Source organism: Vicugna pacos, chromosome 10 (genome assembly GCF_048564905.1).
Source record: "Vicugna pacos chromosome 10, VicPac4, whole genome shotgun sequence".
NCBI lineage: Eukaryota > Metazoa > Chordata > Mammalia > Artiodactyla > Camelidae > Vicugna > Vicugna pacos.
Window position 1 is genome coordinate 58,086,433 of NC_132996.1, and position 15,506 is coordinate 58,101,938.

The 15,506-nt window shown below is 38.5% G+C and overlaps 1 protein-coding gene across 1 annotated transcript in view; it reads left to right on the forward strand.

Moving 5' to 3' along the window:
* HSD17B12 (hydroxysteroid 17-beta dehydrogenase 12) overlaps window positions 1-15,506 on the forward strand; it is a 139,583-nt gene that overhangs the window by 83,443 nt on the left and 40,634 nt on the right. The window contains exon 4 of the mRNA XM_072969830.1: window positions 3,649-3,756. Within this exon, the coding sequence (XP_072825931.1) occupies window positions 3,649-3,756 (108 nt within the window). The remainder of the gene's footprint in view (window positions 1-3,648; window positions 3,757-15,506) is intronic.

Consider the following 15,506-nt stretch of genomic DNA (forward strand, 5'->3'; position numbering starts at 1 on the left):
ATATTGAATGCAACCTCAGTGAAAACTGAGACTAAACAAGTAAGGATAACTGATAAACTTTTGAAAAAGAGTAATAGTAAAGGAGGTTTGCACTACTGGCATAATAAAACTAAACATAAAATAATTAAAAGTAGGACATTTCAAAAGAACAGAAAAATAGGGTAACAAGCAGAGTGTACTTTAGGAATCAGAACCTGATCAGTAAAAGCTGTCCAGTGGCTTTATACTCTCACTTCATTCACTTCTTGGATGTGGGCGCCATGGGAAAGGCATGATCTCGGTCCAGGCAGCCCTCTGACACTGGGACCATCCCTAAAGGGGCTGACACCTGAAAGCTGTGATTCTAACTTATCACAGCTCCTACCCTGGAGGAAGGATTTGACCGAGGCTGTCATCTCACGGGCCTTTGTGGTGGGCAAGGATCAGAGCACTCAGAAGTATGTCTCCAAAGGCTTTGGTAGAGTTCTCGCTCTTCCCCAGCAGTGGGCTGTTGCTGAGTTGTGGACTGGTGGTCTTATGAAGAGCCTTGGGTAGGGGAGGTGGTGAAGGTGGAAATGAAGATTTTATTATGTGTATGTGGTACCCACTTCTGTTCCAAGTGCTTGTTACATCCTTGTGCTGATGTTTAAAATTAGAGGATTCTTGTTCCTCCATGTTGGCTTCTTTCGGCAGGGTCAGATGAGGGCTGATAGGCTATGGGAAGAGGCTATGGGAAATAAAGAGATTTATTTCCCCATTTTCTAAGGAAGCCAGCTATCTCCCACCTCAGCCTTTTAGAACATATGTCAGAATTCACTTCTGATTGCCTTGGCCCAGAGAGAGGCATCTCCTGTTCTATTCTTAGATATGTGCTACTATTTTTGACTCACACAACTTGGTGGTGGTGATGGTTCACTGAATCTTCAAAGCCGGTCCACAGGCCGGGCCAGAAGCATGTGTATCCCATGGGAATCCTGGGAAAGGCAATGTGAGCGAAGTCTGGGTTCTTCTGGGGAAGTTTGCCTCACTATTAAAGGGACACATAACAGGGATGCCCCATTCCTGCCTCTGAACATCACCTGCATGGTTGCTTGGAATGGCAGTGTCCCTTTTGAAGCCAAGAGGAGAGCCAGCCTCGAGGAATAAGGGAGGAAGGTGGAAAGACCCTGGAACCTTTGTGACATGGTTGAGCAACTGACAAAACCCAAGTCCTTGTCTTCACAAAGCTTAATTCTAATGGGAGCAGATGGCAAGAAACATATGCATTATTAAAATACATAGTATACTAGAGAGGGGTAAGCACAATGGAATAGGATAAAGCAGGGAAGGGGAACAAGGAGTGCTGGAGAGGAGTGGCTGCATTTTTTAAAGTATGGTCAGTGAAGGCTTCTCTGAGAAGGTAACATTTGCTTAAAGACCCAACAGAGACAAGGGATGTGGAAGAGCATTCCAGGCAGAGAGAACAGTAGGTGCAAAAGCCTTGCGTGTATCTGGAGAACATTCTGTGTTTAAAGAACTCCTAGGACCCCTGTGACCAAGGCTAGGGACCAACCAGAGAGTAAGTAGGTGGAGGTAGAGTTCAGTATTAGGCTGTTGCTGAAGACTTTGGTTCTTACTAAAAGTGAGATGGAACCCTTGGAGGTTTGCAAGGATGAGTGTGACATGATCTGAGCTATGTTGAAAAAGAAAAATCCACAGTAGAGGCAGTAAAGAAAAGTTAAATGAGGGGGGAGGAAAACAGTGTTAACTAGACTAGAACATGATTCAGGGTAATTCAAGTGTAAGTTCAATTTTTTATTTATCTTGAAAAACTTGCATCAGAAGCCATTTTGCTTCTCCTAATGTGAAGACAAAAGAAAGAGCTTACTTGAGGGTTCTTATTAAGTAACATTCTTTTCCGAAAGAGTCGCTATTTTTTTTTTCTTTAAGCAGCTTATCTATATAAGACTGTGCAGAATAAGTACATTCACCAAATCCTGTGAGATCTAAAAGTAAATTTGATTCAGTGGTTGTGAGGTGGCTTTTATTACTAGAGAGAAATTTTCCTAAATGTCAGTATATAAGTGCTAGTGTGGAAACAGACTTTGCTTTTCTTAAATAAATAGATAAGTTTATCAAATTTATTCCTGAATCAAGTTTTCCATTTAATAGAAGGTATCCTTCAGCCTTTTGATTTTGGTCTTTTTTCTTGTGAATTGGTGACCCTAATAAAGGCAGAGTTCTTTGCTTACTTGTGATAAATTGTGTGAACCATTTATAGCAAGACATGTTGGACCAGCTGTTGTGAACTGGCAGCTCTGTATCTGGTTGTCCATCACGTGAACAGATATAATAACATTTATATTGAAGTAGTAGGTGTACCTTTCACACCAGATAAGGTGTTTTCCAGGTCAGTTATCATCTTCTCTAGTTTATTCATGGATCCCCATCTAGGGTCGATACTTTTCATTGAGTCTAACTAAGAATCAAATCTCGTGAACCAGCTCTTTTAGACATAGATCCTTTTAGATCAAGAATGGAAACCTCCTATGTGGATTAATGCTGCATATTCTGTGGCGAGCCGACACTGACTTCGAATGAAGAAAATTTTATTTTTGGGAGCTGGGTTTTGAAACTAATTCTTTTGAATTCTCATCAGATTCCAAAGAATAAGCATTCTTCGCCAACTGAACTTCACTAAGTGAAGTGAGAGTGGGGTTAGTTGAGGACAGAGGGATGAGACTTTATGGCGTGCCTCCTGTATGCCAGTACAGTGCAGTAGTGCTAGTACTAAAGGTAATGCTTTGATATCTTTGTGTTGACAGCACTAAAATGGGGATTATTCCCTTCACTTTCACAAGAGGATGCTGAGGCTCATAGGAGATTTGTGACTTGCTCAAAGTCATTTAACAAATAAGGGTGGAAGTGAAACTGGTACCCATGTCTGGGTGACCTCACAATCCACACCATCTTCTCAAAGCAGCCCGCTAGTGAAGGCAGAAGTCAACATTACATGTTCTCTCAGATAAGTTTTGTTTTTCCAGGGTCTCATTTCTGAACCTGTTCTTTCCCTTAGCTCTGTTTGGACCTTGCATAGTCCTGTGCAAAGTAGAACACTGAGGTCTTTCTTGTGTCACTTTGTAGCTCCGATACTGTACATTTTGTATGGCTTTTTTGATGTAGTGGCTATTCAGTATTAACCAGTCTCCTAAATTCAAATACGATCATATTCATTTTGTTTCCATCTTAATAACATGGACCTTTTCTTTTAATATAACACACTTTAAAATAGTTTATCACGTAAAGACTTCTTCCTGAAATCATGAAGTATCAGTTTGCAATTAAAACCACAAAACCAGTGATATTTGAAGAGTATATAGCGTTATGATATGAGTCATACTTTACTATTTGTACCTAAGAGTCGATAAAGTAGTCATTACTGATTTATAGGAGAACTGATTAAGGAACATTCAGCCAGCTCTGTGACAGCATTGAAAATTTAATTGCAAAACTACTGTGTTGACGCTATATCATCTCTTAGATGGTCTCATGATTGCTTAAAATGATCTGGGTCTAGATTTTATATTAAATATGGAGAGGAGAGTGTTTGAAAGAATAATATCATCAAATGCTTTCATCTTAATGGCCGTGTATTAATTTTTCCTCTCTCCGTTTGTGTTTTTTCCTTAGGAGAAAAGTTCAAGGTGGAAACAAAGACCATTGCTGTTGACTTTGAATCAGAAGATATTTATGATAAAATTAAAACCAGCTTGGCAGGTCTTCAAATTGGTGTTTTAGGTTTGTATCGCCACAACTGTGGATTCTCTTTGCATTTATTGACTAAGACTGTTTCCTTTTGGGATGTTAGGTGTTCAGCTGGTGAAATGACTAGTGAGAAGAAAATTGCTGTGTTAATACAATTGGTCAGTAGATGATGTTAATGTATATACATTTGAATCTTTGGTTTTGGTTGTATTTTAATGATAATTCTACAATTTGGGTTGTTTACCCTGACTGCTTTATTTCTGGTCTCTCATTCTCTCTGTATACATTTAGATATAGTTGTATTATAATAATCCTTTACAGTGGGTGATGCTAACCTATTTTTAGATTTGAGGAATGAAGGCTTAGGTATTTCTCAGCCTTTTGTTCAGTATTACCCGCTCCCCAACAAGAAGCCGTCTTACACATTATTTTCCCCTAATTTTCTCTCCCATGAAATTTGAGTACCACAGATACACTGCATATCTTGTGTATGTGCTGTATATATACATCTGTGCTTTATATGTAAAAAGAATAAGATCTCATACCACACCCTGAACCAGCTTTTGTCCCCTTGGGGGACCCTCACCCCAGTTGAGAAGGCCTGGCTCGGAGAGATTAGTGACTTGCCTAAGGTCACCTAAAGACGAGTACTTTAGCCACTACTTGGTTTTTCCAAGTCTACTCCCTTTGGTACACCTTGTTATTATTACTAAAACCTGATGCTTTGCTGAGAAATGGAAGTATTGGACCTTGTTATGGAAAAGATTCACCAGATTTTAAGGGGTAAAAAAATGGTCTTCAAAAAGTTACCCACCATTCTGAGTCATTTTAAGAAAGAAAAGGGGCATTTAGTTCAGAAAATTGTTGCTGCTTCACTAAATCTCTTTCTCCCACTACCTCAATTGGTACGAACCTAGTTAATTGCCATTGTTTTCTCTACTGGGCTATAAAAGGAGGAATAATGAAGAGAAGATACTTTAAAAAAATGTTTCCTAACATTTCTTTAGTCAAGGCCCCACCTCTCTTCTTCATACTATAAAAGAATGATGTAAGTTCTTATATCATTATATATTATACTTGTATTATCATTATAAGTTCTTATAGCTTATATAAGTTCTTGATAAGGCAATTTTTAAAAAGTTAAACACATATAACCCTACATGGTGCCCTTGGGCCTGGGGTTAACCTCGGCTTTGACATGCTGTCTTTTCAGCCCCTGCCTGGTCTATATCACTCTTCACCATGCCTCACCCACCCACACAGAACTCCCACATTTATAGGAGAGCCAGTAGCACAAGATGAATGAAAACACAGGTCTAGATTTTGCCTCGTGTTCTTCTTTAGATACATACATTGCCCAGAGTCTTTCACAAGTTCCTCTTTAGCTTAGGCTAAAGCACGCTAACTTCTGTAGAATTATTGACCTTTTTTTAAACTTCCATATCAGTGCAGCTGTAACTTACTAGTTAGGATAGACAGTGCCATAGTCCATCCAAACCCCTTCCAAACCAGTCATGGACTGGGGAGTGAAGGCTGGCTTAGGCAAGGAGGTGGATCGAGGATCCCTAACTAGAGGAGACTTATCTTGAACTTGTCCTCTTGGAGAATAACTTTCTTTTTGAAGCGGTTCAGTTAATCCCAATAGTTCTTAGCTTTGTATAAATGTCAGCTGCTTTTCACTGTAACTTTGAAACTACAGCTACTCTGGGGACCATTCCACTGAAGATGGAAGATGTCAGGCATCGGGTTGCTGCAGGGCTGGAGGGTTATAAAAGTCTCTCTTCAGCTGTTCTTTCCTGACCCACTATATTAAAAAGTCTGCAGTGTGAGTTTAAGCATAATAGATAGATCTGTTAAGGATGAGGTACAGGGTTCATTGGTCCCCACTTCTAGAATCCTAGGACTTATGTCAGAACATATGCATTGATATTTAGACATAAAGATTGATATTTTCCCAGGTCACATATGCCAGTGGAACCACTGCTTTCGTAGTCCAGCTCCTTAGTAAATTGCAACCTGTGAGTCAGCAGTTTACACCCGTCCTTATTTATTCATTCACCCATTGGTCATTCAATGAACTGGAGACACACAACAATGAACAAGAAAGTGCCTGGCTTTCTGTAGTATAATGTCCTAATAGGAAAGACAACACTGCACAAAAATAGTTAGCTGTGAGTTAAGTGTTGAGAAGGGAAGGGCAGAGTGTATTGAGAGTGTAAAAGGGAAGAAGGAGTTGATACGGAAGAAATATTGGTGACTTGGTCTAGCCAGTGGGGTAGGAAAAATGAGGATTCCAGAAATATTGAGGAAGTAAAGAAAGCAGGACTCAAGTCATGAGAGATTTCAAGTGGTATGAAGGAGAAGAGAGAACTCACGATGACCTTAGGTTTCTGTCTTGAGCATCTGTCAACAGTGCCATTTACTACAATGGGGAATCCTGGAAGAGGAGCCTTTTTGGGAATGAAGATCATATAAGTTTGGGGTTCCTCTGGGATGTCCGAGTGGGATTGTTGAGTTGATAGTTGGACACATGGATCTAGGTTTTAGTAGAGCTCTGAACTAGAGATAGAGTTTGCAGGTGAGTCATCTCTGAGTGATAATCTCATTGAAGAAAGGAGACTGGAGATAATCTGAGGACAAAGGAGAGAATGTAAAGAGAAAATGAGGACCGAGCTCTCTTACATCAAAGGCTGCCTGGAGCATATAGTGAGAAGGAAGTATCATTTTTTTGCACAGGTTCTGTACTGTCTGACGGAAATACAATGTGAGCCACATATGTAATTTTAACGTGTCTAGTAGCCACATTTTTAAAAAGTAAAAAGGAACAAGTGAATCTAATTTTAATAATGAAACTAATTTTCATAATATCCAAAATATTGTCACTTTACCATGTGATCCACATAAAAAGTTTCAAAATGTTTCACATTCTTTTTCCAAGTCGTCAAGTCTAGTGTTCATTTTACATTTATAACATATCTCAGTTCAGACTAGCTGCATTGTAAGTGTTCAGTAGCCACACGTGCCTAGTGATGGGCATCCAGTTCTAGTTCATCTTGGCTGTCTCTCCTCCTCAGTTTGTGTAGGAGAGCCATAAATGATTTCTAGATTTTTTTTTTATGCTTTAACATGGTTTTCAACCATGGGCAATTTTGCAATGTCTCGCAATATCCAGAGACATTTCTGGTTGTCACCAACTGAGGGGTAGGAGAAAGAAGTTCTCCAGGCTCCTAATGGGTAGAGGTGAGGGCCACTGTTAAACATCCTACAATGTACAGGGCAGACCCCCACAGCAAAGAGTTATCAGCCTGAAATCTCAACAGTGCTGAGGTTGAGAAACCCTGCTTTGAAGTTATACTGTAATTAAACAGTTCTGATTGAATACTTACTGAGGCACACACACACATATATACACAGACAACTTAAGTTTTGATTTCTAGGTTGGTTACAGATCAACAATAGAAATAATTATTGCTAGTGTTTACATAATCCTTTATAAAGTTTATAGCAGCACTTTCACATACATTATACTATTAATTGGCTATATATTTCATTTTCTTCCTAGTCTACCAGAACTGTGTCCTTAATCATAAGCTTTGTATAATTATTATTGACATTTATTAGCAAATATCTTATATTGCACTGTAATTTTAATTTGTCAAGATTTTTGAGGGAACTATTAAAACACCTTTATGAGCTAAATTTTATCTTATTGCTAGGTCGTATTTCAACTCAAATCTTAACAGTTCTTTCTCTAGTATGAGTATAACCCTCTAGAACTTGTGGGGGAAGGGTCTGTTGTTTATGTTTTCTTTTTCTTGTGATTACTTGGGCCTTGACTTTCTCTCTCTTCCCTCTCTCCTCCCCATCCAGATCCCACATACCCCCACCTCTGTATAATAAGGGGGAAATAATCTTATTTATTCTCCTTCCTCCTCTGCTTACTATCAGTGCCACCTTTATAACATTCCCTAAAATAACAAACATGTAATTCATTTCTAATAACATCTAGCAATCCATATCAAGTCAGAGGAAGAAATTTTTTTCTACTGAGTATTAATGAAACCAGGAATGATAAAAAAGAAATGTAAATCACTAAGGTATGCTCCATTTGTTTGAATAGCATTAGCCACCAAAGCATAGTCAGTGCTTAGTTAAGAAAATTAATATTTTCAGAATTATAACGGAGAGTGCTAAAGCTCTTTGTTATGAAAGAAACATTAAGTTTTCAATAGGATAAGTGGAAAGAAAATGGCTATGAATTGTGTGAATTTATACTGAAAGGTCACCATAACTTGATATAAATGCATAAGGTTGAGATGATGGATTCTTAACTCTGTTATATAAAATAAGTAAGCACCTGCTGTCTTCTCTCAGGCAAATGCCAAGAAACACAGATTTGAGAAAGCTTAAAGAACTTCAGCTATTTAGAGATAATGACATCAATACTGCTTTCAATAAGCAAACAATTGGTCAACAAAATGTGACTGCTGTAATGCTTACTTGATTCCTCAAGAGAGACTCTCATGTGTGTTCCAGATTGGTTTGAAGGACTTTGTACAGTACATTGCGGGAGGCGTAATTTACCAAGGCCAGAGGAGTAGCCTTGATGTTGAAGTATGCTACAGACAATACTTTTTTCAAATTCCACTATGACTTTTTTAACTTTTAAAAAGTGGCATTCTTTATTCTAGGAGCAAAAATAGAAAGGTCCTTCTGGAAAAAGATAGTTATTTAGTTTGTGATTCATTTGGAAACAAAACCCACCAACCATAGCTTTATTCAAGCTTTTAATGCATCCTAGACCAAGAATTTCCCCATGCCAAATGCATTATTTATGTAAGTTGTAGAGTCAAGAGAATCAGTTGGTAGAGGGTGACCTGTCTGTCTTCAGGCCTGTTTATTACCCATCAACTTTTTTCTATCTGTACACAGTGCCCATAATTTTATTAAGAGGCATCATTTAAGTAACAATATGTATAAATAATAAAAGTCAGTTAGTTACAAAAAAAATCATTGATTACAAAAGCTGGAATAGACCATATTAGCCTCTTTTCTTCCTGTGCTCTTTATGAGTGAATACTTTCTCCATTAATGTGGTTGGTGGGTTATTTTTAATTAGTATCCTTCCTTCTGCTCAGCTGCATATAAAAATATCTTTTGATTATCTTTGCCCATGCATCTTTATGGATTATGGGAAATACTTGGGAGTGATTTCTGGTCAAGGTGTCAGAGTAGTAGGACCACAAACTCGCCTCTCCTTGCAACTACAACAAAACCACCATCGACTGCTGAACAGCCATCGGGATATACTTCGGAAGCATTTGTGTTCTGTTATTCTCCCTACAATCTAGTATTTCCCAGAATGTTCTGGGATGGAGAGTAGCTGAATGTTGGGAACAAGTATCTTAAAAGGTAGTTTGAGCAGAGATAAATAGTCAAGATCGGTCTACTCTTGTCTGTTTATGCTTGATTTCCAAAGCTTTTTAACAAAAGACCCAAGAGTATTATTAGCTACTTAAAGGAAGGTACTCGTTGACTTCAAAATAGCAGATTCCCAGGTAGTTAATTTCTTTGAGATCCAGACGGCTTCCTTATAGTTCAGTCTCCAAAGTATCAAAGGAAGAGGAAATAGATTTAGGCCTAGGAGAGGGAGCCACGGGGCTGCAGGAACTGGGTTGAGGAAGACTCTTCTAGGAAAAGGGAAGGAAGAAGTCTTGAACATCCTGGGAAGTTATGTGGCTTCTCAGTCCCAACTGATAAAGGAAGTTACAAGTAGAAGAGTCTTGCTGCTTCTCAGAGGGTTTAAAAATAAACAAAACTAAAGAACTTTACTCATTGGAAGTTAGTTTTAAATTGCCTTCTTTTGAAAGGTAGGTATTTCTAAGAGGGCGATGACATATTCATTCACATCTTATTGGGATTAGTACGTTCAGTTTATTACCTGTCTGCTTATTGGATCAGTCACCTTGCGGGAATGGGTATTTTAGTCAGTGAAAGACATGGGAAATCATTTTGAAATGGAGAGGAGAGGCTTAAAGAGGAAACTATAGTGGCACGTTGGTGATTAGTGGGATGCTGAGAGGGGAGGAAAAATAGGAGGGCAAAAGTAAAGTAGTTGAGAGAGTGCCAACCATAAACTTCATTTGTTTGGAAATACCCTCCTCCTTTTTTTTTTCCTTTAGCCCAGGTATAAAATGACTCAGGCTCAAGAAAGGATAGAGGCTATCATTTTTAAATACCCAGGTGAGGATTACGGGAGTGTGGTAAGGATATTTTAGAGAGGGTGGGGTTTCTCTTTTATGCCAGGATATGATTTTCCTGCCTTCTGGGGGTTTAGCCCACGTATAAAATGATTCAGGCTCAAAAAAGGATAGAGGCTATCATTTTTAAATACCCAGGTGACGATTATGTAGGTGTGATTAGTCAAATCATTGGCCAAGTGATTAACTCGATTTCCAGCTCCCCCCCCCCCCCCCCGCTTTTCCAGAGTCTAGGCTGGCTCCAACTCTAGTCACACAGTTGGTCTTTCTGGTGACCAACTTCTGTTCTTTTTAGGCACATCTAAACATTTATTTAGTAAATGAGTAAAACACATCCATTGTTCTCCTTGTGAGATTGTCTGATAAATGTATTTTCTTTCTTTTTTTTAACTTTTTATCGAGTTACAGTCATTTTACAGTGTTGTGTCAAATTGCAGTGTAGAGCACAATTTTTCAGTTATGCATGAACATACATATATTCATTGTCACTTTTTTTTTTTTTTTGCTGTGAGCCACCACAAGATCTTGTATATATTTCCCAGTGCTATGCAATATAACCTTGTTTATCTATGCTACATATGCCTGTTGACCAACCTCTGTTCTGATTCGTCTTATTAGCATAAACTCAGGTGTAATCCAACGCCCTGCCATGAATAACAGAGACATTAGCATCACCCTGGAGATTCCAAGGGTTTAGAGCCTCTACTCTAGGATTCTGGGACAAAGACCAGGCAAATTCTTTATTACATAGCACCTTTTCTTTCCTATTTGTTGACTGATTCATTCAGTCAGTCATGCGCTCGCTCACTCATTCAACAAGTAAGATTCCAGAGATAAAGCAGCAAGCAAAACTGATAACTGTTTTTGCTTTCATGGAAGACAGCCACTGAACAAGTGATTGGGAGCATGTTGCATGTAATGAAAGGGTATGTTACTGAGGAGGCTAAGAGTGTTGGAGACAATCCTTCTGAAAAAGTAATAATTTAAGTTGAGACCTGAAGGCTAATTAACTCTGAGAGGAGAGGTGTTTCCAGGTAGAAGAAGCAGTATGTACAATAGCCCTGAGGTGATCCGCGCTTGGCAAGTTGGAGAAACTGACAGGAGATCTGTAAACCTAGAGCACGGATTGCAAAGATGACAGCGGCTAGGCTCTGGAGATTAAGCAGCACCAGATCACAAAAGGCTTAGAAAATCAGGCTGATACGTTTGGGCTTTTAATAAAGGACAATGTAGATGTTGTAGAGCTCATAAGTAGTAAGTTGAGATCACACTAGGATTTTAGAGAGATCCTTCTGACTGTGAAGTGGAAGAGGCAAGAACTGATAGCAAGGAGACCAGTAAGGCTACTTCAGCAATCAAGCTAAGATGAGGATGGCTTCTCTTAGGATGATGGCAGTGAGAGTGAATACAAGGAAACTGACTAGAGAGATGTCTAGGAAATAGAAATAGGTCTAATTTCTGATGAAGTCCTCATTAGAGGTCTTGTCTGACAGAAGGAATGAAGAATAGTAGTTTGTTTTTAATTAGTACTGCCAAGATTCATTAAGTGTTTTTTATATGCCAGTCACTGTGCAAATGAATCTCATTTGATCCTCAACAGTCCTGTCAGATATTTAATATTGCTATGCCCATTTACAGATAAGAAACGGACTTACTTTGGTTAAATACACTGTCCAGGATTATACAGTTACTAATTAGCAACTTCCAGTTGACTTGAGCAACTGGATTGCCTTAAGACAAGACACCCGGGACCAGGAGCACTTCTGTAGAGAAAAAGGATGATTTCATTTGGGGATATGTTGAATCTGAGAGAGCTATGAGAAATCCCAGTGAAGATCCAAGTAGACAGCCGGATCTGGCATAAATGCGCTGCTTTATGTTGCATGAAGCAGAAGCCTGGTGTAGCCGATCACAGCAAGCAGAATAGGTATGGAATTTTTTTTTTCCAGGAGACTCATCAGGAACATTATTAGACTAAATAGAGTGCCTTATAGTTCCATTAGATGTACTGAATGAGATTGGATTTCTAAAGTGAGAATAAGACCTACACTTCAAATGTATTTCCTTTTACTCGAAAACCACTAATGGTATTAATTAGAGTAAAACCTTTAACTTAAAACTAGGTAATTAGTTGTGATTTTGGAAATGTAAGTAGAGCTGTAATTCATGAAATTGATATGTATTCCTCCCATTCGCTGAGAGTTAACTGCCAGCCTTCTGCCATCCTTCTTTCCTCATCCTCTTCCAAGTTTGTGTATGGCAAACTTTACGTGGTTCTGTAATGAGCATCACATAGCAGTTTATAATTAAACAGTGGAAATGAGATGTTCTGTTGTGTTGCTTCTGTCTCGATCTTAATTTTCCAATTTCTGAGTGAAAGCACTGCAAATTTAAAGCCTTGTAAACTCTCTTTTATTTAGAAATTGCTACTCACAAGTGTATGAAAACTGTAAAGTTTGCAAAATGTTTTACTTGGTGTTCCAAATATCATCTGTCAGAGTCTGAACATGTGCTAGCTACAGCAATATGTTAAATAAGGCAAAGAAGGAATTTTCTTTGCATCACTTTCCAAACTCTGTAGATTCTAAGATTAGATCTACTTGAATGAAGTAAAGAGGGTGGAGGAGCAATTAGGATAAATTCAATCAGTATAAACAGTTATTCTGGCTAACTGTTGCTTAGAGCTCCCTTTCAGAAGGATCTCTCCACTTTAACACTGGTCACATTTTTGATTAATAACAGAGCCTGTGGCTGTCCTGCCGTAGCCCCACCCAGCACCTACATAGTGTTGGGGGCAAAACAGGGGTTCAGTGAACACTTGTTGAGAAAATGACCACACAACAATAACGACTCTTTCTCCTCCATTTATTAACATACTAGTATATTCCAGGCATTGGGTTACAGACTTTATGCTTATTATCTCTTTTACTTCTTAAATTGTTATCCCTATTTTGTATATAAAGGTGATGAGGAAACTGAGGCTTATTGGGGTGCAATCACTTGACTCTTGTTAGGATCTGGTAGCAGTCGGACCAGGACTGAAACTTGGGTCTGTTGGACTTTGAGATCCATACCCTTCTCGTACAGAAGCTTAAGACGTGAGAAGTTTCTCCCATTTGTGGTATTACTTAGGTCTACATTTAAAGACTTTAGTATATTTTGAAATATTATTTTTATTAATGAACTCTAATAGCCTTTCCATCTCTCTAGTCTTTCTTTTGGGTGCTTGACCTGTATTAGTGTGTGCAACTATAGATATGACTGAAATAGAAACGTAAACGTTTTCTACTTTAATATGATGAGGAAGGAATAGAGAATACTTTGCATTATTTGATATATATATGAAGCCCAACCTTTAGGCAGCATATTTTTAAAACACATTATCTTCTTAGGTCTGATAAATCTGCAAAAGGCAGCAGGTTGGAGGTGATCTGTGTGTGGTTACCCATATCTGTTATTGGTGTGTTTGTTCAATGGACTTTGATTCTCTAGTAATTTATTGTCATTTTTTCCTCCCTCGAGCCCAACCCAGATACAACAATCTAATTTCCTAATGACATCATTATCTCTATAGCAGCTGGTTTTGATAACGGATTCTAAGTCCAGTAAAGTCAGAAGCAGCAGTAAATGAATTTAGAAGAAACAAATCTTGTGTGTATTCTTGTCATTAAGTACGAAGTGTGGAAATGATTTTTAAACAGTAGTATGATGTAATGGAGAATATTTACATAACATTCAGAAATACTCTGGATTTTCTGAGTCTTTCAGATACAGTCCTTACTGGTATTGGTGTTCACGACAGTTCTGGGTGGCAGACGTGGAGAGCACTGCTGAGGACAAAGCACTGACACCTCTTCCCTGCAAAAATCCTGCAACATCTCTTTCCACTTACCTTTCCTTATTCTTGGTCTGGCTTCACCTCTGTTCTCCATCTGCCTCATCTCTTCTGTTGAGCTCTTCCCAGTCTCAGAACTCTATTGAGAAACTGATGGGAAAGGTTGTATATCTGTTCATGGCCCTGTCACGATTATTGGGGTAGTGGTTGGAATTCAGACATTACATGGACATCCTTCTTTTTCTGAAAGACATGGTGTGTTACATGAGTTAAAACGGTTTTTCAAGTCATTGAATAAAAAAAATTTAAATCTGCCTCTGATGCCTCACTTGAAGAATTCAAGAAAACTCACGAATGAACAGATATTAAATGCCAGTTTAAAGTGCTACCATTTAAAAGGGATTTTCAACTATCTGAATAATGTTGGAACTACTTGTGGCATTGTTTGGTTTGGTGAATCCTGTAATGAATCCTGTAATATATAAAGATGGAATTGCATGTACCCGTTCTTAATGAGATTAAATTATAATGGAAATATTTCCATCCTTCACTCCCACCCAAAGCCTGTTTTCTTCCTTTTCCAAGTCCCTGAAAGCTTTCTGCCTGCCGTTTGGTTATTGCTGCCACCTAATGTCTCAAAATAAAACTGCAATGAGTCTGCCTTTTCCAAAAGACTCGCATGATTGTGCCGTTTATGAAAATAACTATTTGAGAGCAACAGTTGTTTTTCTGTCTACTCTTAAATAATAGCACTCTGAAGTGATTAGTTATTGTGGAGAGATGATGGGCAGCAGATATGCCGCTAGTGAAAGGTAGAGTGAATAAAGCAGGGAGGAATGTGAGAGTCCTCATCCCCAGTAAAGGACAACTTGCCAGTGTGACCTTGGGAAGCACTTCCCCGCATAAAATCAGGCTCAGTGCTCTGAAAGAGCTCTTCCAGCTTTAACACTTTTTTTTTCCTGTGTGTATTTTTGGTTATAAAAGCATAGCCTTTATACTGTGATACTCTTTATTTCTTTGGGCTTAAGTTCAGTATTGACCGTGTTCTCGTTTAGGGTTGTGTTAAATAGATGATCACGTTTTCATTGTGTGAGTAGATAGCTTTGATAGCTTTCTTTTGCTCAGTTAGCGGAGACAGATCTGAAGACTTCCTGTTGTAAATACAGCCTTGCTTGCTTGCTTATTCATGGGCTTCCTTAGCTTGACTGTCCTTGTTAGCACATGCTGCAAAGATTGCAAAGTCAACTGTGCTGCTTACAACATTTCCGGATTTTTTTTAAAAAGCCAAATCTGGATTTTAAAAGACTTACAATTACACTATTCAGTTTTCTTTAGCATTTTGAAATACAACATTAATATCTCCATGGGCTAGAACGAGATCTGAAGAGAGGAAGTTTTCTAGATACCAGAGAGTGAAGGGAGATGGAGTTCACTGTATGTAATGGAATTTTCTTTAACTCTTGCAGAATATTACAATTTGGCAAAAACCTTCCCTTGAGGATTCTGTCATCTTAAACTGACTTTGTAAAGAATATATGGTTTATATGTAGCATTTTAACAGATATTTTGGTTGTTGCCGTTTCTCTTATAACACTGTAAGTCACCCTTTATAACTCTATAGATGGTTAAAGCAAAGTCAAGTGAACGTAAACCCTCACCTTCAAATAGTTTTGGCTCAGTTAACAGAT